Source organism: Lissotriton helveticus, chromosome 9, assembly GCF_964261635.1.
Source record: "Lissotriton helveticus chromosome 9, aLisHel1.1, whole genome shotgun sequence".
NCBI lineage: Eukaryota > Metazoa > Chordata > Amphibia > Caudata > Salamandridae > Lissotriton > Lissotriton helveticus.
The window spans coordinates 1,202,430,935-1,202,454,591 of NC_136070.1; the positions used below are offsets into that span (position 1 = coordinate 1,202,430,935).

General features: G+C 42.4%; 1 protein-coding gene across 1 annotated transcript in view; it reads left to right on the forward strand.

Annotated features, from left to right (window-relative positions):
• Positions 1-23,657, forward strand: part of GRM7 (glutamate metabotropic receptor 7) — a 1,739,703-nt gene that overhangs the window by 686,035 nt on the left and 1,030,011 nt on the right. Inside the window, exon 3 of the mRNA XM_078661666.1 lies at positions 20,256-20,391. Coding sequence (XP_078517792.1) covers positions 20,256-20,391 — 136 coding nt within the window. The remainder of the gene's footprint in view (positions 1-20,255; positions 20,392-23,657) is intronic.

Genomic DNA, 23,657 nt, shown 5'->3' on the forward strand with positions numbered 1-23,657 from the left:
TACGGCTTCTTTGAGACTACTGTTGTGGACACATGCTTCACACCGCCCAATACAACGGATGTGAGTTACCACTGGAGCCTTCAGTTTGGGCAACAAAACGTCCAAGTAGATCAACTGGAATTTGCGGTAGCGGAAGTTGTCTCATAGTACCACCTCCACCTGCACTTCTCCTCTACATTGGGACATTAGCACTTTTTTGGAGCATCAAATACTCCAGCAGGGGACTGTTAGGGTCTGCAGCGAGGTAGATCATCTCGAGGACATATATCTTCCTGGCGAGGCCCCAATTCTTCCTGTGGCCAAAACATCCCAGCAGGATGAACGAGAAGATCTTATCTGCCAAGGTTGAAACTTTCTCAGCAAGTTGTCCCTCTCTTCCTGAGGAGAGAAAGTCCCATAATTCCTGGTTGCTGAGGTGTTTCTTACAGGTCTTTCCTCTAAGCTCCTGCACTGCAAGGGTCACCATTAGGGTACCAGGACAGAGAGTGGAGTTAGAGACTAGCTCAATTACTCTCTTCAGCTAGTCCCCAGGCAATGCTCAGTCAACTGGTCAGTTGCTTCTCGTGCCCTTTTGCCCATAAAAGACAAACTGTAGGTCAATATGAAAACATTGGTTTGACAGGAAACATCCTTTACCCCGCATTTTTTACTACACATGTCTTTACCCCACATGTGTTACTCCACAAAAACCTTTACAATGCAGGGCTTTACATCGCAAACTGTTACAACACATTCCCAAAAGTAAGGCTCCCTGGAGTTAGAATGGTAATTGTGTTGTAATGGGGAATGCATTGTAATGGAGTGCGTTGTAAAGCCCTGCTATGTAGAAGATTTTGCAGAGCTGGGATAAAAGCATGCAGGGTAACGTCATACAACCTGTTTGACCATTGAGAAGCACCTTCAAAGCTTTGGCACAAGGGAAATCAGACATGACCTCAGTCCTCCCCAAGAGTAGATAGACAAGTGCATGTTTCTTACTCTTCTTTTTTTCTCCAAGTCCAGTTGTGTTCTGTGGTGCTGGAGTTAGCACTGCATCTACAGAGGGTAATGTGGCACCATAAACTACCCTGCCAAGTTCCCACAATAATCCCTAACACACTTTTTCAGTGCTTCCTTTGACATGGGGTAACAGCATCTAAAAATCCACTGTTCTGAAGTCTTTAAAACTGGTGTGGAGCACTGTATTCCCACCAAATTTAATGAGAAAACTATCCTCCCTAACCCTAGGAAACCAACTCAGGCTGGTTCTGCACTCCAGCCACCTCTTGTAGGGACAGGAGAAAACTTAGCTGGGAGCAAGAAAAAAATCAAAGGCAAGCTTTACATAATATCCCTGTTTGCTATAATAAAATAAAAGGCTAGTCTAGGAGCTTCTGTCAGCCCCTGGTGGTGCCAGTGGATTTACCTTTTAATCTACTTCCTTGACATACCAAAATAACTAGAAGTAGATGCTCCATAGTTAATCTCCTCAGTTTACCTTCCAGAGATCTGTTAGCAGACCAACTGCATCCAGAACTCCTCTTTTTTCTCAATGGAGAGCTACTCCATTTCGTACCTTGGATCTACTGAGGACCTCCGAATAATGTTCCTTATGAGGGAGGCCAGTCTGAAACAGTTTGGGGTCCACTCAGCTATCGGGTGGAGTGTAAAACATTTGTCCAAATCATCATTGGAGCATATTACCATGTTCAGCAATCAATCAGGTGCCAATAAACACTGCAATGGTTTAATATGGCTTTTAGTCTTAAGTAAGCCTTTCCAGTGGGCAATGCACCCACAGCATATACAGGGAAAGAACACTTTGAACTGTGTAACTTGACTTTCACAAATTTTTGTCGCAGGTGATGTGAACACCAACTCACTACTATTAGGTGAATTAGCTAATGTTAAAAGTAGGGTTCCTGAGGTTTTGATTTGACATGTGAGACTATAGCCTTTGGTTGCAGCAGCTGAGGCCACAATGGCCACAATGGCCACAATGGTTGTCCTACAGCAATGCTTTTAAACTGCCTGCTATTGTTCCACACAGGGCCTCATTCCAGATGCCTCAGTTTTGTTTGATTTAGATGCAAACAGGAGTATGCGGCCAACCCATGATTCCAGTAGCGCACAGCTTGGATCGGGGGTGACGGGCGGTTGGGGTGGTGGACGGGGGAACTGTATACTTTGAAAAAAGAAAACAAACTTACCTTACCTTTGCGTCTCTCCGTCGTCTCTCCTCACATCCAGACTGAAACAGGGAGCAGGCCAGGCTCCCCTGACCAATCACAATGCTGCATTGCATGTTGTGATTGGTCTGAGCACCATGGTTCGGCACTCAGCCAGGGCCTCGGCATGTTCTTCACTAAGGATATAATGCAGCCGGCACGGAGAACAGGGAAAGTGCGCATGACTGTTTGGCTAGCCCTTTCGGGCCGGCCAAACAGTCATTGCACACTTTGGATGGTGCTACCACTCCTCCCCTGCTCTGCAGCCCCGCCCCATCACACAAAGCTGCCACAGCAGGAGGACAAAATAAAATGATAATAACATTACGTTGTTATCATTTTATTTTTTCCTTCACTTTTGTTGCTTCAAGGTAGTGGGGCAAAGCTCCTCTGCCTTAGCGGAGGAGCCGCCACTGCATGATTCAAAGATCAGCACAAATTTCACCCTGACATTTTTAGCTCAACACAAATTCTGCAAGGGAACTCCTAGCAAAATTTACATGAGGAAAAAATATGACATTTGCTGGGTGTAACGGTGGTGTAACAGTTTATTCTCCATCTGGACATACAAGACCTAAAATGGAAAGTTATTACTGTAGCATTGATATTTAGCTTGTACTATATTATCTCCCCTGCTTTTCCCTACTGGGAAACCGTTATGAGACATGTAGGGCCTGATTCAGAAAGAACTTTGTGTAAGTTTACCCTTGTTTTCTATACCGAAAAGTATTTTAGGAGTAGTATCTTTACGACTGCAGAGTCTCCGCACATAACAAGATGAGAAAGTCTTTCTATGAGACTTCTCAGTTGTAAAAATACTACATGAAAAATACCTTTGTGAGTAGCAAACAATCGTAAACTTTTACAAAAGTGTATGTTTACCTTTTTGAATCAGGCCCACTATATTCTACAGGACCAACAACTTTCCCCTAATTAGCTGCATCCAATATGAATCGCTCTAAAGACCTAGAGAGAGAGACCCAACATTTCTTCCAGGCCAACTTCTAGTGCAGTTACTACTATACTTATTATTAGTCTACACCACACCACATTTCAGACTACCAATGCAGCTAGAGATGTTTTACATACTGTTGTCTTTTACAGAAAAGCCTGCTTCCTAACTAACCTACCAACCCACCCTGCCCTAAAAGTCATTATTGACAACCCGCCACACTTACGTCCGTTTTCTCTTTCTTACTCTCGTCTTTTCTTCTACTTACCTATATACACTATCTCCTCCGTCCGACGGAGGCAACGCTTATGAACCTTTAGGTAATGCCAAGGACTCAAGTTGATTATATATAACCATCACTCAAGCATCTCAGCAACCCAGAATGTATCAATATTTATGCTTGTAACGGCAACAAGACCAGTATTGCCTTCGTCCTGCTTACTCTGTACTGTGTTGTAAAACATTTCTTCTAATAAAATCTTTTTGAAAAAAAAAAAAAAAAATGGCTCCATTTAGCGGATTCTTTTCATGCTTCCCAGACAGTGAAAACCAAGATGCGAGTCAGCTTCCCCAGCAGCTGCACTCAGCAAGAGCACAGATCTGGAATTTGGGCCAATTCTGCTATTTAAATGAGACCAGCGACTCTGTTGCTATTGTAATTTAGTCTTTATTTGTTTTTTGTGAAGGTACAAATCAGGTCCCGCGGCAACAGCCTCCGTCTATTCCCTCTGATCAGGGATTTTGCAGAGCAGGCTGGGAAGAGCTGTTGTTTCAAAGTGACACATTAATCAAGTCAGTTCCTCGGTAGTGAGTGATTCTAATTAAAAGCAGATAAGGTAACTTTCTAGCAACGAATCTCTCCTCCACCCACAGGGACTCGGTGGAGAGGATCCTCACAGACAAACAAGTAAAAAAAAATATTTTGTCTCTCATTTCAGCTAATTAATAATCCAATTAAGCTGGGTTAGAAAATCATTTGAGAAACTGCAATGGCAGAAACAGAATGTATGCAGGTAAGATAAGACCCCTGCCTGGGTCTCGCCCGGCTGCTGCCTCTGCTCCAGGGAGAGGCGAGTTTAGGAATGAGGAGTTTGGAGGACCTGTTATGTTATTTTATTTTTATATAGGGCAAATTACCTCTGGTCTCTAAGTGCTTCAGAGAAGGAACAGGGCACTGCATGGCTGCAGGGCGGAGGATTAAACAGATGTCAGTGTTTCTCTAAACAGGTGGGTTTTTAGACCTCAGTGCCTAATTTTAGCCGGTGGTTGCCGGTGCAGTCCCCAGGACTCCTTTTTGGGGACGGCACTTATTTTTCCTCATTATGGATAGGCTAAGTTACAGATTCTGATTTGCTACAAGTCTAATGCATAATCGGTTAATGTGTTACGCATGTTCTTACCCCTGGTGGTGTAGTAGGTGCGAATCAGTGTTTGAGTCTCAATCTTGACTTGCATGAATCAGGTAGCTTAGTCATCCCCCCACACGGGCCTGCAGTAGTTGGAGGTAGTCCTCAGAAGCTTCCGAGGAGGTGGGATTTGGCATCTCCAGGTTCAGTCCAGCATTGATCGGCAGCCTGGTCGTTCCATGCAGGTGTGGGTACGGCTGGCGGCTCCTGCCCCATTTGGCAGATGAGATGGATGCACTCACTTCTGGGCTACAGGCCAATGCTAAAACAAGTATGGGCTCTGAATGTGCGGACACAATCACCAGTGCAGTTGCAGCCCTGACTGCGTTGACTCTACCACGAAGGCAGTGCATACCCTTCCGGGCTGATACCATCAGAATGGTGATTGCAGCTCTGACTAGGCTGACATCAGCAGCGCAATTGCAGTTCCGACTGACCTGGTGCATTCAGATCTGCTTTTCGCGCTTCCAGCAAGGAACCTTCTTAGAGATATGGAAGAAGCACTTGAAATATAGCCACTTATTCAAGAAACCAAGCAAATTAAAATGACAAAAGACACTGTTGGCCAACAAATCAGACAACTCGAATATCTCATGCGCCGAGAACTCAATCCGCGTTTACATGTTTCAACACTGACACTGTACCATAAACCCAAAGTGAGAGTACACTAAAACCAACTCTTTGTTAAATTAATAAGAAATTACCTTAATGCTATATTATTTTCTTCTTCTTTGACTGTTTGAATACCTTGATGCTCTATTGTTCTATATTCTTTAGTTGACTGTTGCAATCCACACAAATCCTCACATGTAGCTTGAGTAACTTTCTTTGCATAACATGAAAAGCGCCCTGATACCTTCCAATCTAGGTAGCGCTATATAAAATTCTAAAATAAATAAATAAATACATAAATAGGGGGACTCTCTCTAGTTCCATTCACTTAGGGTTTCGCTCTCAGTTAGCTTTCTCTGGGGAGAGAAAACCCAAAGACCAATTAAGGCAGCACACATACAGAGGTGGCTTAGCCTCATCCTCTGCAGCCTCCTTTTTGCCCCGTAGGTCATCCTGGTAATTTCCAGACGGTTTGTACCATATGGTTCCTTGTTTACTGCTGCTTCAGATGTGCTTTGCTAGGTTATTTGGGAAGACTGCATTGGAAAATTTAACATTTCCTTTGAAAATTTATATTTTTCCCGTCTATCTTAGATTTGCATAGAAAAGCAAATTGAATATTGCTGCCTTTTTGGAATAAGGAATAACAGAATTTGTGTATTAACATTTCAGTCTAAGAGTATGATTCCAACTAGCCCATGAAATTGTGGTTGCTGCGAAAACATCTCTTTGCACGAGGATTGCATTCATCACTGGTGCAATGTTTATCACACATGGTAGTGACTGGATGCAGTAAAGTTTGCACCTTCTGTTCCTGCCAGAATTTTATTTTTGGGGCGGGGGGTGAGGGGGGGTAGAAACCTCGTATTTATTGCGACATGTGTATTTTGTGCCGCATCCCCAAAAAGTGAGAGCAGGTGTATTTTATTACAGTTGATACATTCCCAATCAATCAATCAGGGTTTGCAAAGCATGGCTACTCGCCCATGAGGGTCTAAAGGTGCTGTGTGTGGGGGTGAGACGCAGCAGATCAGGCTAAGTGCTGAGTTCATTCAAAGAGCCAGGTCTTGAGGTCCTTCCTGAATTGCGTCAGCAAGGGAGATTTCCTGAGGTGTGTGGGCATGGTATTCCATGTCTTAGAGGCGAGTTAGGAGAACCACATCCCTCTGATTCTGGTCTTGCGGATTCATGGGATGGTAGCCAGGGAAAGCATGGTGGAGGGCAGGTCTCTGTTTAATAAGTGGAATGTGAGTCAGTTATTCAGGTATGCAGGTCTGTCGTTGTGAAGGGCCTTGTATGTGTCGGTGAGGAGTTTGAAGGGTATTCTTCTGTCTCCCCTGGGAGCCAGTGGAGGTCGTAGAGGTGTTGAGTGATGTGGCTGTGGGATGTTGGAGATTAGTCTGGCTGTGGCGTTCATGACATTGTGGAATCTTCTGAGGAGTTTTTGGTTTACGCTGCATGGAATATGTTGTCATAGTCGAGTCTGCTGCTGATGAGGGCATGGGTGACTGTCTTCCTGCATTCAGTGGGGTTCCATCGGAAGGTCTTACAAAGCAGGCGGAGTGTGTTGAAGCAGGCCAAGGAGACTGTGTTTATTTGGTGGTCCATTGTGAGCCTGGAGTCCAGTACGATGCTGAGGTTTCGTGTTTGGTTTGTGGGGGTAGGGGGACTTCCTAGAGTAGAGGGGCACCAAGAATCATTCCAAGCCGAGGGGGAGGCTCCCAGGATGAGGACTTCTGTCTTGTACGAGATGAGCTTCAAGCAGCTGTACTTCATCCAGGTGGTAAAGGCTTTAATTCCTTCGTGGAAGTTGTTCCTGGCAACAGTGGGTTCTTTGGTGAGGAAGAGGATCCGCTGGGTGTCATCAGTGTAGTTGTTCTTCTTTGTTCTAGGGTGCTGTGATTGTTGATTCAAGGCTCTATACAGTTGTCTTTTGGAAAACTGTTCCTCTGCCTTCACCTGCCATAGCAAATTCTTCCACTCTTAGTTGTGAGGTAAGAAATGCTGCCCATGGAAGATAAATCACACAAACTTAGGGGGTCATTAGGATCGCGGACGGACTTGAGTCCGTCCGCGACCCTGGAGGAGGAGGGAACGTCCGCATGGGCTGCGGCGTTCCCTCCGTGCAGATTAGGATGTGACCGCCAGGGTGGCAGTCACATCCTCTATATTTAACATTGCGGCGGGTGCAGCTTCAAGCTTCCATCAGACCCCCAAACTTATTTCCACACCCTTTGTTTTTTGCTGAGAGGGCATCTGAGAAACACTTAAAAATCTTGCAGAAACCGACCCGTCAATGATAAAAATAATACACATGCAGTATGTTCCCTCCTCCCAGACAGTAGGTTGTCACACTCGATATATCTGTCACTATGTTATACCGGACAAAGAGTAAAAAAACACACAGTAGGCAGTCTGGATACCATCTACTTATGTGTCAGACATCAGGCTCTGAAGGCTCAGGATGAATGAAGATGCCTCCATCTAACTAAATAAGACTTTACACTGGTCTAACGGGGGGGGGGGGGTGCTCCAATCACCAATATTACATTTAGACAGAGACATTTTTGGGACTTTTTATTTTTTCTGCACATTGTTACATCCCATAGTCATCATTTCAAGAACTAGTACACTGTAGATTGTCATAAGGGCCCACTTAATCTTTCTTTTTTGGTACTTTTAAAGTTATTAAAATTGGTTAGACATTTGCATAAATTGGCATTTTGTGTTTGATTACTTAACTTACTATGTCTTCCTATCTATTCTTGGGAGGAACTTTAAGCTTGACCTGCCAGAGCAAGCAAGGGTATCCTTTCACATCCGTTAGGTTTTGCTTCCTCATGATATGAGTCTTTGTTCAGAGTGACCAATCACAAAGTGAACATAGTCACTAGAACCAACAACAGATGAAAACAAACGTTCTTTGCACACTTATTGTGCTAGTAAAGTCTTCTAATGTATGTGACAGCCGTGCTTAAGCTGTGTCGATTGTGGGAGACTGCAATCATTTTTGGGAGCTGAGACTTATTAGCACTCCCTAAAGCCAGATTTAGCTGTCTCACTAGCCTCAAGTCTTCCAAAATATTCCTAATAAAAAATGCATACATATAAATCAATACGGAGGGTCTTTGGGTAGTCATCCCGCTTCATCCACTGATCTGTTCAAGTGCCATTCACATTGTGCTCCCGCCTATTAGGGCCTTAAGCACGTGATAATGGGCCCGCCCACTTCAGCCATTGAACTTCTTCTCTGTGAGTGACGGCATTTTTCCTCTTGCACATGTGCACGTCCTCTTAAAAAGAAGTCGGACTGAGTGCCAAGGCAGGTGGCCCAATCTCTGCTTTTAATAAATGTTTTCCATTTATCTTCGCAATAGGTCTATTTTCTAATTTTAACATATGCACACTGCCTTTTGATGGAGTCATTTTTACTCTGTATTACTTTTACACTTTTAGGGCCAGCTGTACAAGTATTTTTGCATGCGCAAATGGGTTTGCGACCCGTTTGTGCATGCAAAAATATCTAAGGGTCATGTGCAAACCCTAATTAGTGAGTCGCAATGTATTTGTGACTTGCTAATTAGGATTTGCGGCTCGCTATTAGGAAGGGTTTATCAAGGGCATCCCTTCCTAATAGCGAGTCCGAGCCCTATGTATGACTGTTTTGAGACCACAATTGCGGTCGCAAAACAGTCGCAATTTACCCCCTAGCATTTCTATATGGGAAAGGTTCTCCAGGGGACACCTTCTTCTTTTGGGAATGTATGGGAAAATATATTTTTTTAAGGGCAGGCAGTGGTCCCAGGAACCACTGCCTGCCCATTAAAAATGAAACGAAAACCTTTCTTTTTTTTTTTAAATGCATCCCGTTTTCTTTTAACCCCTTCGACGCTCATGACGAGCTGGGCTTTAAAAGCAGTCCCAGACCTAGAGGTCTGTGAGCCCAGCAGGCCACCATCCCTGGGAGGGCCAGCCATTCCCAGTAGGGTCACAAGTTGTGAGTGGCTCATTAATATTCATGAGCCTCGCTTTTTGCAACCCCATTGGCAATCGCTAACAGTGTTTCTGACTCTGTTGTACATTTGCTTTTGCAACTCACAAATTGCGGCTCACAACGTTTTGCAATTTGCGAGTCGCAAAAGCAAATGGTCGTACATCCTGCCCCAAATGAATGGTGATTGGATGTCCAGGATCACTCCAGCCAGTCCCATTCCTTTTAAAGACTGTCCTGTTGTCCTGACAATATTTGCAACAATAAATCCATTTCCCGGTTTTGGAGAGTGCCGGAAGAGCAGGCACATTTATCACGGTGCTGTGAAGGCCCACATTTACAGCTGCCCTCTGCCCACACCAGGGACAGAGTTTACTGACTAAAGAGCCTCCTGCTGCGATGCCTGACCTCATTCAGGCAGCACAGCAGGATATAATGAGGGGTGAGTCAGTCCCTGCAGAGCCCATCACCCAAGGCCAGGATCACAAGCCTGCCCTTGGAACACCTCCCAGCAGTCTTGGCGGCCAGCAAGCCCTGCATTTGGCAGTGCCTGCAGTGAGTGCTCTGGGTTCTTCAACTTATTTTCGACCAATTAAGCACTTCATAGGAGTAGGAAAAAAAGACACCACAGGAAATGTTTTTCTTTTTCATTTCCTTCTTCTTATGCTCAGAAAAGAAGAAATGGACATAAGAGAGCAGAGAGAAAGTTATCAAAATCTGTATGAGAGGCCACTTGAACTGACAGGCCTCCTAATGAAAGTGAAGCGCCTTCCTATATGTTTCTGAATTCTGCAGTGTTTCATGTACAGCAGCAATTCCACCACTTAAGTCTGTGTCAGCTTCCTCCTTCTTAAAAGAACATGAATCCAAAGTTTTAAACAGCACTGTGTGAACAGTAATGAAGGGTAGGTCCCTGGTGGACAGATACATGTGTAATTCAATTGGCATTCAATATTCATGTATTTTCTTTCAGCAGTCAATATTGATGTAGGTGATGGATGGACACAGCTGACAGGTGAAAGTAAAGTAGAGGTCAGCTCGGTTAAAAAAGTCAGAATCATGGTTTGAAAAAGGAAAGTTGGTGAAAAAGCAGGAGGTCTGGGAAGGGCAGCTGTGAAGAACAAAAGCGGGAAAAACTTACTCAGCACATTAAGTATATTGAGAGCTGGACTCCCATTACAGATTACAATTATACCACAGAACCATACCTAATAGTGGTCAGTGTGTGGCAGGATTGGCGGATGGTGTAGGGCCGGGGGAAGACGGACAGATGGGGAGAGGAGTTGAACTAACGGCTAGGGCTGTCGACCTTGGATCTGGGGAACCGGGTTCGAGTCTTGGCAACGACGCAGACCATCCTGTGATTCTGGGCAAATCACTTAATCTCCCCGTGCCTAACAAAATAAAATGTATGTGTCCTCATGTAATGCAACTGGTGCTATGTAAAGCGCTCTGATATTCGACACTTCGGGTCAAGTTTGCGCTATATAAAACTCTGTAAAATAATTTAAAAAATAATATAAATGGACAAATTTTTAGAAATAAAAAAAAGACCCCTGCCACACCGCCACATTGCTGCACCGCATCCCTCTCCAGGGCAGGCTCTCAGAATCCACTTCGGCCAATCTTGACGCTGCATTCATGCTGCTGAAAGCAACATCGGGATTGGCCTGAGCACTGATGATTTGCACTCCAGTTAGACTAGGAGCCTGTGCCTGCTCTCTCTAACCCGGCAACCCAGGTCAAGTTGGAGATAGCTTCGGTGTGTATGATGTTCTGGTCAGCCTGAGACAGCTGGCCAGACCGTCATGCACACTGAATAGCAGAGCAACCACTCGTCCACCAGCCTGTCATCCCCTTGGCCCAGCCCCCAAGCCTCTGCTCTGAGAGCAAAAATAAATTGATAATAAGCAAGGGTTTATTATTGTTTTATTTTTTTTTGCTGCTGGCAGGTGAGGCGACACTCCTCCACCACAGCGCAAGAGCCGCCACTGACCATAGAGATAATTTATAGTTCAACCATCATGTGGTAAATGAACGACTGGCCCATATGTTATGCTTATGTAACTTACCAATAATTCAGTAACTCTGAGTCCATCCTTGCTCACTCCACTCATTATACTTTGAGGTGGGTGCATTTCCAAAGACTGACTCCTACATTTTTCTGTCCTCTCCTGAAGAAGCTGTAAGCATCTCCTCTACCTACATGGAAAAGTATATACAAACAACTAGTTCAAAAGACATCCTCTACTGTTCCCATCACCCCACACACCTCTGCTTTTAGGTCTGAGAAACCGACTGACAGGGCGGGTGTGATTGGAGGCTGGAACAACAAAGAAGGAACTTAGAGTAATGAAATTACTGGTATTTTAAACATTACCTCTTCTTCACTTCCTCATTCAGTTATTACACTTTGAAGAACACACGATAGCCTGGCAAATAGAAAAGGGGCAGAAAGGAACTACAAAAACACATAAAAATGTGGCACCCACACATAATTTTTTCCTGAATCTCGTAGCTCTTTGGTTCTTAATGTGTGGTACAGGAACCCCTGTGGGTCCACGGCACCTGCTCAGGGGGTCCCTGACTGCTTTGAAATTGTAAAAATATTTACAGATCAATAAAGTAAGAAGCTAAATTTAAAACTGGTATCCCCGGATCGATTCATGGGAGCAGTGCATTTACATCAAAAGAATATAACATGGGTGATGGGTGGCCTCAATTGGATTTAGAAAAGCTCCAACCTTCCCATTAAAATTAAAATGTTGATTTGTTTTAATATTTGTGAATCACATTAAATATTTCATCATTTGTGCATATATCTGATAAATGCTTGTGTCTGTATTTTTGTGTTCAGATTATCAAAATGGCTTAGAATAGGGTCCTCAGCTTCCAGTAATGACTCAGATGGGGACACCAGATTCCAATGACAATTAAATAGGGCTCCACAGAAGTTAAAAGGTTAAGAACCACTGCTCTAGCAGAGGGACATAACAGAAGAGACAACACTCAAATAAAAATCAGCTGTACTTGACTCCTCACATTGGAGACAATAATGCCTCCCAAAAATGGAAGGTGTTACCCATATAGTGCAGCAGTCCATCCTTTCCCTTGGAGGCTGTCATGCCTTAACAAGATGTTCCTTCTATCCTCAATAAGCAGGGAATATTTCGAATTTCATATGCAGCTGAAACGAAGAATCTGCTGATTAAAAAGAAATGACCCTTTCCATGTATCTGATGGAGCAGTAAATTTCTTCTGGTAATTTCTCAATGCAAAACCCTCATGCTACCTCTGATTTACCGCTGAAAAGGTGTTGGGCCCTTCACACCATGTGTTACCTTCAGGAGACTTTAAATAAAGATGAACAGTCAAAAATGCAATTATTATTCAAGCCAATAAAGAGAGTTGTTGAGTATTTTAAAGGGTTTTATTTTCTAGTCAAAAGTTAAGTTTTTCTCTGACCCTTTATTCATTAGTAAAATATCAATCAGGTTAGAGAATTTGGAAAACAGGAAAAATACCATTAATATAAAACATATTAAAGTCTGAATATAAGCATCACATGTAGAAAAGAAAATGTGGCGCAAAATATCAGTCAAAATTCTTAAAGAGTTTCTAAGAAAAATAGTCTTGCAAGGCTAATCAATAATGAAATAGTTGGCAAAAATCTCCCATAAAGAGAAATAAATGCATAAGACAAATAAATCTTTTCAGACCTAATTAATTAGTCAAAGCATAAACTTAAAGTTTAGCATCTAATTCTATCTTAATCAGCTGCACTCTCTGTCTGTCTGTGTCTAAAGAGCAAAACAGCCCGCCTCAAGGCCTCAAAGGAATGTGGCCTGCAGTGCCAAAATATGATGTGCAAGGACTTTGGAAAAAAATCACCAGGAAACCCCCCACCTGATTCTCCTCGGACGCCCAAGGCTGCACCCGTGACGATCTCGTACCTAACCCATGTGAATGAAGCAAAGCCTAAGCCAAAATGAGCAAGAAGCCAACCCCGCCTCCAGAGAGGTGATTATTTATACTCTAATTCTTAGCAGACTACACAAAAATGTTGCATCTTCAGGAAAACTTGTACGTGATTGGTCAGCCAGCAATGGCATGAGGTCTAACCTTACTGACTCATTGAAAATTCTAGAGCATACCAGTTTTAACAAAAGAAGCGCAAATGATTTAATACATTTTATATGTTTGCAACTGTTACTAGGAAAAACATTTTCATTCTAATTCGTCCTTCCTTCCTTCCACAGCGCAGTCTAGAAGGATACTTTATCTAACTTGTACATTGGCACAATCACAAGAATGTCCAAAGTTTAAAGTGTCCTTGACTCCTTTAGGAAAGCTGGTACAGTCTGCGCATGCTCTCTTCTCTTTTAATGCAAGCCATAGCCTTGCTGGATTCACAGGTAGCCATTTTTCTTAGGCCCAAAAACAAAGCAAACACAAAGAGAATATTAATTTCATGTAAATCAGCCCCTTATGTTTCTCTCCCTCATACTAATACCCCTTATAATGTTTACCTAGCCAAGCTATTAGTGTAAAGCAGCTTTTCTATTATTTATGACAACATGCAAAATAAATGTGCAATGTGCAACATAGCATTTTTATGCTTTAGTGTAAAATTTAAAAGCACACACAGTTAATACAGCGCACATAGCAACATGCTTTAGTGTTTTAGATAGATTTTCATGCAAAAAGCATTTAGCCCCATGTGTAGTGTTTGGTGCATTATTAATTCACACACATTATAAAAAAAGTGGTGTTATTAACTAAAAATGTTTATCTAAATATGCAACAAGTCAAAGTCTTTTAAGACGGTAATAGTGAATTTAGATTGCAAGGGATGAGCTGGGAAGAGAGAAACACATTCTATTAATCTTCAAAGCTAAAAATTCCACTTTTCTCTAGACTGTAAAAACACATGTTAATTCAGCACAAGTGTTTCAGACTGACTAGGCCTCACTTTCATGTTTTTCATGTGCCATGTTTTTAACTTGCACCAAAATGTGCGTGGCAATTTAAATGCAGTCTGTCTGAAGCACAAAAATAAACAATGCCTGACTGCAGATGAAATCTGCTCCATCATATCTTAAATGTGTAATCATCACAAGCACTGCAACCAATTCATGGAGCAAAATATCTCCAGGAGAGGAAGGATATGGCACAAACTCAGAATAAAACAAATTATTGTTCAAAGTGGAAAGAAGAAAACTCTTTCTGTACAATGGAAGAATCCAACCTCAAAACTATCCTATCATAAAAAGTTCTGAGATAAGGATTCCTACACGAAATGGTCCTGAGGTCGCCCAATCTCCTGGAGGAAAATGGCAATAAAGAAAAAGACTCTAAAGGTCAAGAATTTTAAATCCACTGCATCCAAGTGTTCAAATGAAGGCCTCTGTTAAGCATCCAAGACCAACTGCAGATCCTGGCCTAGGAACAAGATACACTTGTGTGGAAGTTTACTCTTTTTTGGTACTCACAAACTACAAGTTTAATTTTATTAATAGTACATTTACGAATACAGAGACTCAGCACTCATTGCAGGGAAACAAAAAGATAGGCCTGCCCTATCTTTTTATATGTGGAGTTCTCCACCCTGATTCCTTTAGAATCAGAGCCTTGAACTTTTCATGTAAGGGAATACCCATGTCTCAAAGTTTATCACACTGAGGAAACTGAAACTGGGAAGAACTCTTCAATGACACCCCTTCTAAATACAGAGATCCTTTCTCAAATGCTCCAGGATTGAGCCTACCTTCTTACAGTGAGAGTCCTTGCCACAAATAGAAGGACTTGACACTTTCTGGCTAAGGAAACAGAAAAAAAGAGTAGTCGAAGATGATAATAGTGTCTATGTTTTTCCCTTTCAGCCAGCAGTGACTTGGCCACTACCTATTCCACCAACCGTACAATCTTACTGGCTGAAACAGCAGCAGATTCAGTGCTTAGTTTGAGCCAGTGGGTTCCATTGCTCACACTCGTTTATGGTAGCCATGAGGAGATTAAGTGATTTGCCCAGATAAACAGGATGTTGAGCCAACACCAAGACTTTAACCTGGTTCTCCAGTTCCGAAGTCGGCCCTCTGGCCATTATGCTACATACTCACCCAGAGCCCCAGCACTTATTTTTTTATAAATTAACTACTGATCAGATCTAACAGGTTGCACTTTAACTACCAAAGAGCAATGCCTAGGTTTACTCTGGATGCCATAATAACCCACCTCATCAAACTAATACATTGAAGACACATGCTTGCATTTGGATGCACTCTTAACCTCCACTGCTGCTGTTCATTGCTACTGCTACTGTGGACAGCAGCTCATGATCGTGTTCACAGTAGACAACTATCCATCATAACTAAACCATAAAGCAGAACAATCCCCAAGAAGTCATTTGAAAGACAGAGACCGATAGAAACATAGCTTCTTAGATATTTAGATTTTTATTTTTTTACTGAGCCCAGTGTCCAGATGTGTGCATCTGTTAATTGTCCTTGTCAGTGGGCTATGCAGCATTTAGAAGCCTTTGCCTATATTTTCCTGTTTTTCTGTGGTCTGCCTAGCGCATCCTCCGTAAACAAAGAACCAGCCATTGCACTTGAACTTAGAAAGGTCTAAGCACCAGGCTCTTCTGGTAATCCCCACCTTCAAAACCTTGTCAACCCTGGTCCAACCCCTGGGGAGGCAGAAGGACTTCTTCTTCTGTAGGGACATTTGCCCTACACTCGCTCATGAAACAGCGGAAAATTCATATTCAAAGTAAACCTGCAGACCCCTTTTCCTGAGGAGAGACAAAACACAGAGGGGCAGATTTACAAGCCCCTTGCAACATCTTTATGACACTGTTGCGTCACTTCTGTGACGCATTGGCGTCGTAAACAATGCGCCACTATGCAACATATTTACAAGGCGACGCATCTAGGGAGATGTGTCATGTTGTAAAGCCCTGCGCTACATTATACCTGCGTCAGGTATATTGTATGCAGGGTGGCCGTTCCGTCGCAAGGAAGCCTCGTAATCTACAAGATTTCACTGAGTCACGTTTACGAGCCCGCTGCGTGAAAACCTTACGCCTGCTTGTAGCAGGCGTAAGGAGTGAAGCAGCACAGCAAATATAGGCCGCCCTTGAGCAGTGCTGGAGTTGCGTCACACTTGCGACACAACTCCAGTACTGCGTCACCTTTATGCCAACAGATGTGTCACAAATCTTTCTATCCTTGGGCATCCATGGTGGCGCAAGGGTTTATTTACGTGTCTCATTTTAATTGGCGCATCCCTGCTAATATCAGGGATGCACCAGTTCTTGTAAATCTGCCCCAGAATGCCTTCTGGGTAGGTGTTCCTGGAACATGTCCCATCAGAGGCATAGGGGAGTTTTAAAGCTTCTTTGAAAGTTATGAAGTGCATTGTATTATCTCTCTGTGTGGGGAGGTTCAGCTCAAGATGAAATCACTAGAATATGAACATGGAGGTAGTCTACGAAGTTAGTTGATATTCTACTCGTGATTATACAGCAATTTCTGGTGATTTATCTTTTCGCCCTCAAATTTAAAATGAGTAATAATTTTAAATATGTATAGCTGGGTCTTCCCACCAATCACCACACAGGCCCTGTGCCAATTTTTGAGGTTGTAAAATAACCTTTCCCTTTCTTACTAGCCTGGTTTGTCATTTTGTGTTTATTGTCATTATTAAATGTGTATTTACTATTTTCTCCATTGTTTCATATCTAGTGTTCAGAAATAAAATGTCCCGACTTCAAATTATTTTAGTCGTTTATCAATGTATTTATTATGTCAATTTCAAATTATACTTTAATTATATTCAGGGCTCTCATATCATTTTCCCGTGCATGTCAGTGATATCCAACAAGTGTTTGTGTGGTGATGTGTCGGCTAGAGCTGTAACTCTTTTGAATCTCTCAGTCGACATCCTTCCACTCCACATTCCATGATGTCAGCCATCTAGCCTACACATCACCACACATCTCCCTTTTTTATGATGGAAGATTCTGTCATTGCCTTAGTTTGTTGAAGTTGTATATAAAACACAAACAAGCAATGGCAATACCTCTCAGCTGTGAAACGTATGTGGCAATTTGTATCGCTATCCTTGATGGCTGCCATTAATGCGCATGCATGCATCCATTGTGGCCATCTTGGAACAATAATGCATAAAAAGATGACCACAGTGTAAGCAGGTGCACCTTCAGGGGCTGACTTTGAACGCATTGTGCTTTAGCAAATCCCTTTCAAAGATGGCCATTGTGGGTAGGCGTGCATGTGCAGCAGCCATCTTTGAATGGAATCTGCTAAAATAAAACAAAATCATTTACACCTACCTGCTACACATTAACATCTTAAAATGGTTACGAATTAATTTTAGTATGGCTCTGCATCAACAGCATGGTGGGTGGCAAAAACTGTTAACAAACAGGGAGTTTGAGGAACAGGAGGATACTGGGTGGGAATTTGGAGAAGAGAGAAAGATGGGTATATGGGGGTACAGGGAGGAAGAGGGACAGAAAAGTATCCCTACAATGCACTGCAAAGAAAGGTCTGTTACCCAGTATGTGTTGGAAACAATAGGTCTGGCCAAAAAGACAGCTAAATGCCTGTATGCGAGACCTGGTAAAGAGACTAAAGTGCAAATACATTTGTGGATCAATTTTGTTAGGAATACCAAGCTCTTTCCCATATGTTGTCACAGACCTCAGTGTTGTAGTAATCCTAATCAATGAAATATGGCGGTCGGAGTTAATCCTCTTTGCAAAATGCAAACACTTTATTATTATTGCTACGAATTTGTATTTCCAAAAGGAATAAGGAAGTAATTTGAGAGTCATGAACAAGACTGTATTTCACTGACAATGTGAAGCTAAATTAATAAAGAAATTAATTCATATATATCTGTTCAGTTTGTCACTCAAATTGATTCCTCACCATCCTTACTCCACTCCCTGGGATTCCAGCCTTGTACTTTGCGGCTCAGTCTCTGCCCATTGGTTTCCCGCCTCCCTTTACTGTGGCTACCGCCTGGGATTTAGTGACTTAATTGCAGGTATAGGAAAGTGTCTAATGTTCACACACCATGAGGCCATCACTACACTTTCTTAATGAGGGCACCCACACACAAGAATGAAGAATAATCTTACTGCTGCTGGAAGGATTGGACCAAAAATAATATGTCTTTTCAAGGGTCGATTAAGCTGTTCCCGCTTTTGAGGTTATTCATTCTATGCCATCAGACAGGCTCAAAAGTGGGCTACCTGTCTACCAAGCTACTTCCAAATCTATTCTTCCTCTTACACCAATACAACTAGATTGCACCAACAACATGTAACAGTCATGTACTTGGTTTTTCAGGTTGATGACAAAACAGGTATGGGCGCAGCACATGTCCTCAGTGACATAAAATTGGGTTTGTGTAACCTATATTCTCACATTCATCAATGGATCCATCAAACCTTGCACTCTCATCGCAGGAATAAGATTTAATTTCTCAAGGCAAACATTGACAAGAAAAAGCAAACTCTTGTCTATGTTTCCATTCCTAAACAAATATCTCAAACTGCTCCGATTCTTCTTTGTATGCTACACTTTAAGTAAAGAAAGATGTAATATAGCAGTAATAAAAACAAGGGTTAAGATTGCAATGATTACATGTATTCCATAAAAAACAAACAGATTTCATTACTCGAAGAGAACATGGAAGAACATGTCCAAAATGACCAACAACATCCAGATAGAAATGGAATTGTATGTAATGTTATGAATCCTCTATATCGATTAGGGACTATCGTTATTCTTTAATATTGAGAACAAAAATATCAAAAGGTAGGTATGCATACATTTTAACTTCCTAACTCTACATATATGTACTTTGACGATATATATAGCTTTAAGGTACTTATGGGTGGAGTTAAACAAGTACATATAAACCTCCGTACCTGCACTTATTTTTTGATATTTTTGTCCTCAATATTTTGGTTAAAATATTCCCCACTCGATAGTCCAAACTACAACCCATGTAATTTGAACATCCAGGAAGACTTTTTATTTTGTTTAAAAAAAAAAATTATAACCAAAATGCACAGATAAAAATAGCCACGTTCGATCTTCTTGCAGACTTCTCTGGTTAAATTGTTTTCACTGGCGACACATTTAATAGTTTTGTAAATCGCACATTCTGTGTTGTTTTGAGGGGCTACAATGTATTCATATCCTACAGGCAGTATTGATAACCTACAGACTTACATTACGTGTGCAGTATTGAAAGGCCACGTATTCATAACCCATAGAATCAGTAGAATTCAGGGGTTGCATCCACAAAAACCGCTGTATATATGTCCTAAACCCATTTTACGATTCAGAATGTTTTAAACAATTATAAAATGGGTTTAGAAAGCGTTATTGATTTCGTAGTTGAAACGGAAGTATGTTGGGTGCCTCTTCCAAATACCGAATCAATAGCCTATGTGACCGAAATAATCTGGTCACAAACCATTGATAAGTTACTGACTTCCAAGTTGGGGTAGCAACTCATTCACCTAGGGACCTCTTCCCTTTTGAGAGTTGTTGTGGTAGATTTAGGGGGAGTATGCAGTGGTCCAGGGTATACTGCCAACTCTCACTGAAGTTTTTCCAAACTGAAAAGATTTCAAACCAATGGCTGTATCTTGCAGGGCCACACTCCTGTCTTTGGAGCCATTCGGAGGGAGTCACAATTTGCGATCTGCATAATGCATATCCACTAGGTAGGTCATTCAGCGACCCACTCCAAATCATTATTTTATGAACCTATTAGCAAATTGGTTGGGTCGCATAATAATTTAATGGTAGCAAAACGTCAGGATGCAATTTAAGAATGCTTTTTGCAACCACAATTTTAGTACACAATGACCCTGAATTTGTTTACACTGGAACTTGGAGAACTTCAGTTCTCAGCCACAGTTCATAAAATTTGTGAACCAAACGTTACAGTTCTTTCTGTTCCTCATTTTCATGTGTTCCTTACTTCTTTGGGTGTTTTGCTTTCCAGCACTTAATTCACGGTTTCCTCTTTTCTTCTTACAGGAGGAGTATGCATTGCTCAGACTGTGAAAATCCCCCACGACTGTAAAAATGAAGATGCTGACAAGGTCATTAAGCAGCTTCTGGAATTTTCAAACGCCAGAGGTGTCGTCATGTTTGCCAGTGATGACGACATAAAGTAAGGAGCTCTTTCAAACATACATAACCTCTAGCAGCTGCCGTTTCACAATATTGATTTTGAAACCTATTGTGATTATATTGATTATCATAAAATGCATGGTGGCGCTCGGTGCGACAATAATTTTGGCACCCCCATGGCCGCCTCCTCCGATTCTCTCACTACCACTGGGCAAAAGTGCCCCTCATCTCTCCAATCATAAGTTATTGCTAAACACAGCGCCCCCACCATAGTCAGCGCCCCATCCACAGGTCAGCACCCAGTGCGGCCGCCCTGGTCACACTGCACTAAAGCCGGCCCTGATAAAATGTACTCTTCTGGTCTCCTGCGGTTTAAATCTGAAAAAAGTTAGCAGGAGCCTTGAGATTTGAGACAATGTCCCTTTCACAGCACCCATCAACAAAAGGGGTGGTGGTGGGGCACATGCAAGGGAAAGAAACACAAACACACAGCACAAGCAGAATGTTAAGAAAGGGACTGAAGTCAATTAATGTCACAAGGTTGAGTGGAAGAGGTATTGATGGGGTGAAACCTTTCTAGAGGGAAAAATATGGACTAACACTAGGCCAGTAGGCGATTTGGAAAAGGATGGTACTCTGACGGATAATTTTTAACCCCTTAAGTGCTGGCCACGTTCAGCGGATGTCGCGCGCACTACCTCGGTAGTGCTGCGCACGTCCGTTGAATGTCGGGGCCCCACCCGCGCAATAGAATGTTCCGCACCAGGGCGGAACGTTCAGCGCAGCGGAGGGTTTAATATTCAAGAAATCTGAATTATTTTCAAAACATTACTAGAGAGATTATTTCTTGTTGTTTATTGAAAGTTGTCAGAAGAAGTAACCCTATGGATGCATAGCCAGTAAAATCATGGCCATGAATAGAAAGGGATTGTGACCCACACCCATGGATGTATGACATTACAACGCATGCTTTTACATCGCATGCCTTTACATCGCAAGTATTACAACGCAGTCCATTACAACGCATAGTGCTTTGGGGTGCTGGATAGTGAATAGTTTAATTTACTATTCCAACTCCAGTCCCCGTGGACACTATGGAAGGTTATTGGATAGTAAATTAACCTATTCCCTATCCTAGAGCGCCCCCCAGAGCAATGCGTTGTAATAGTTTGCGTTGTAACGGTTGCGTTGTAAAGGCTCTGCGATGTAAAAGTTGCGTTGTAAAGGTTGTTTACCCACACCCATACCTACAGCACCATGAAGCAAACAAAACTCCTCCCAGAGAGGCGAACGCCTCCCCAATCCTAAAACGCCCTCTCGCCCTCCTGCTTAAAATCCTTATAACTGCAATAAATCCTCTGCAGAGATTTATCACCTGCTAAGCGAACTGGGAATTTGAGGAAATCAATTTTAACAAAACTGGTAATTTGGGGTCTGGCAGTTTGTTCTCCATTGGTGGGACATTTATTTATAATTCCTGTTAATTTACAGGACCCACTGGCCGGAATCATGAATTCAGTCCCCAGTATCTCCCAGCAGAGTTCAGCGGCAAGTCATAATGAGGGCCAAAAAGAAAGTAATTTATCATTTCTATGTAAAGGCCTTTGATAGCTTCAGAGGCCAAAACATTTACTCATGCTTACCTGTTTACGATTGGCTGCTCATCATGAGACTCAAGTCCCCAGTTCACACAAGTGTTCTGCACTAGTTATCCCAGTTCACTTCTTTATAGCAACACAGCTTGGTAGGGTGTTCAGTCAAATAATTTTTTTTAAAATATGTTTTATTTGGAGTCCAATGCAGTACAAAAATGCATTAGGTTACACATACATAAATAATAAAAAACAAGTAGACAAAAAGCCATAGAACAAAAGGAATTAGCTCCAAAACAGATGTCAACATAACTCATTACATACTCATATCATAAATTCATGGATTAATTAAAAAAAAAAACTTAAAAATAGTACAAGCGGAATACCTCTAATTTCAAAACAGGGGAGCTCAAATTTGATTGATATGACTGATGCCTTTTTTACCCTTGCGCGGAAGAATGGAAACCTCAGTCTCTCTGGTCTGCTCCAGTTACACCCCCCACTGGTAGACTGTAGGGGTTGCAGATGCATTTTATTCCATCGCAATACATTAACGCGCTGGGTGAATAGCCACAGAGATGGCTGCCGCAATCTGATGAGCTCCATCCGCTTTCCTACTCAGCATAATATCTCTGACAGTTAACTGCAAGGCAACTTGCAAAAGCTGAGAGAGGTATTGAGCTATATTGCACCAAAGGTGTGTTAATAACAGACAACTAGCAAACATATGGACTATACTTGCAGCAGCTAATCCACACCTTGGGAGCCGTACCTATTGGCGGATTTATTTAAACCCCATTTACCCACCTCCTCAGGAGTGTAGTACAACATACAAAGGGTTCTAAATTGTTGCAACCAGATATTAACAGAATCAACAAAAGAGCAGATAGCTTCAAAGGATCCCTTAATGTCCAATGCCCGATCAGGCAAGTCGATCTTAGAGCTTTCGTGCAGGGATACCAAGGTCATTCTCCTCGCTGACAGTCATTAAGTAATACAGCATCCTTTTAATAAGTGTGCTGTTGCCTGAATGTATATACGATAGTAAATCCAGGTCGTTACTAATAATCTTACTAACATCTTTAAGCACAAAATAGTCCCGGACCTGAAGATATTTGAAGAAGTCATTATGAGGCAGACCAAATTCCCGCTGAAGGGCAGCAAATGTAAAAGAGCCCTGCTGGTCAGACAGCTGCCCAGCAGCTTTAGTACCACAGGAGTGCCACGATGTGGCGATTGCATTATGAAAAATTGACGGCCAGAGAGGTGTATAACAGTTGTTAGACCCGGCGTCTTTTGGCGTGGTTTCCCTGTAATGTGTCCTCTGACCTCCTGTTTTTGACTGTGTGCTGCATTCCGTTTTTGCTGGTGTTAGGATTACGGGCTTTTTACCACTGCTGACCAGTGCTGAAGTGCAAGTGCTCCCTGTCTAAAATGTAATTATATTTGGTTCCTCCATGATCAGCCTATTTGATTTACTGATAAGTCCCTAGTACAGTGCTCTGTGTGTGCCAGGGCCTGTAAATTAAATGCTACTAGTGGTCCTGCAGCACTGATTGTGCCACCCACATGGGTAGCTCTGCAAAAATTTCTCAGGCCTGCCACCGCAGTGTGTGTGTGTGCAGTTTTAAACTACCATTTTGACCTAGCAAGTGCACCCACTTGCCATGCCCAAACCTTCCCTTTTATTACATATAAGGCATCCCTAAGGTAG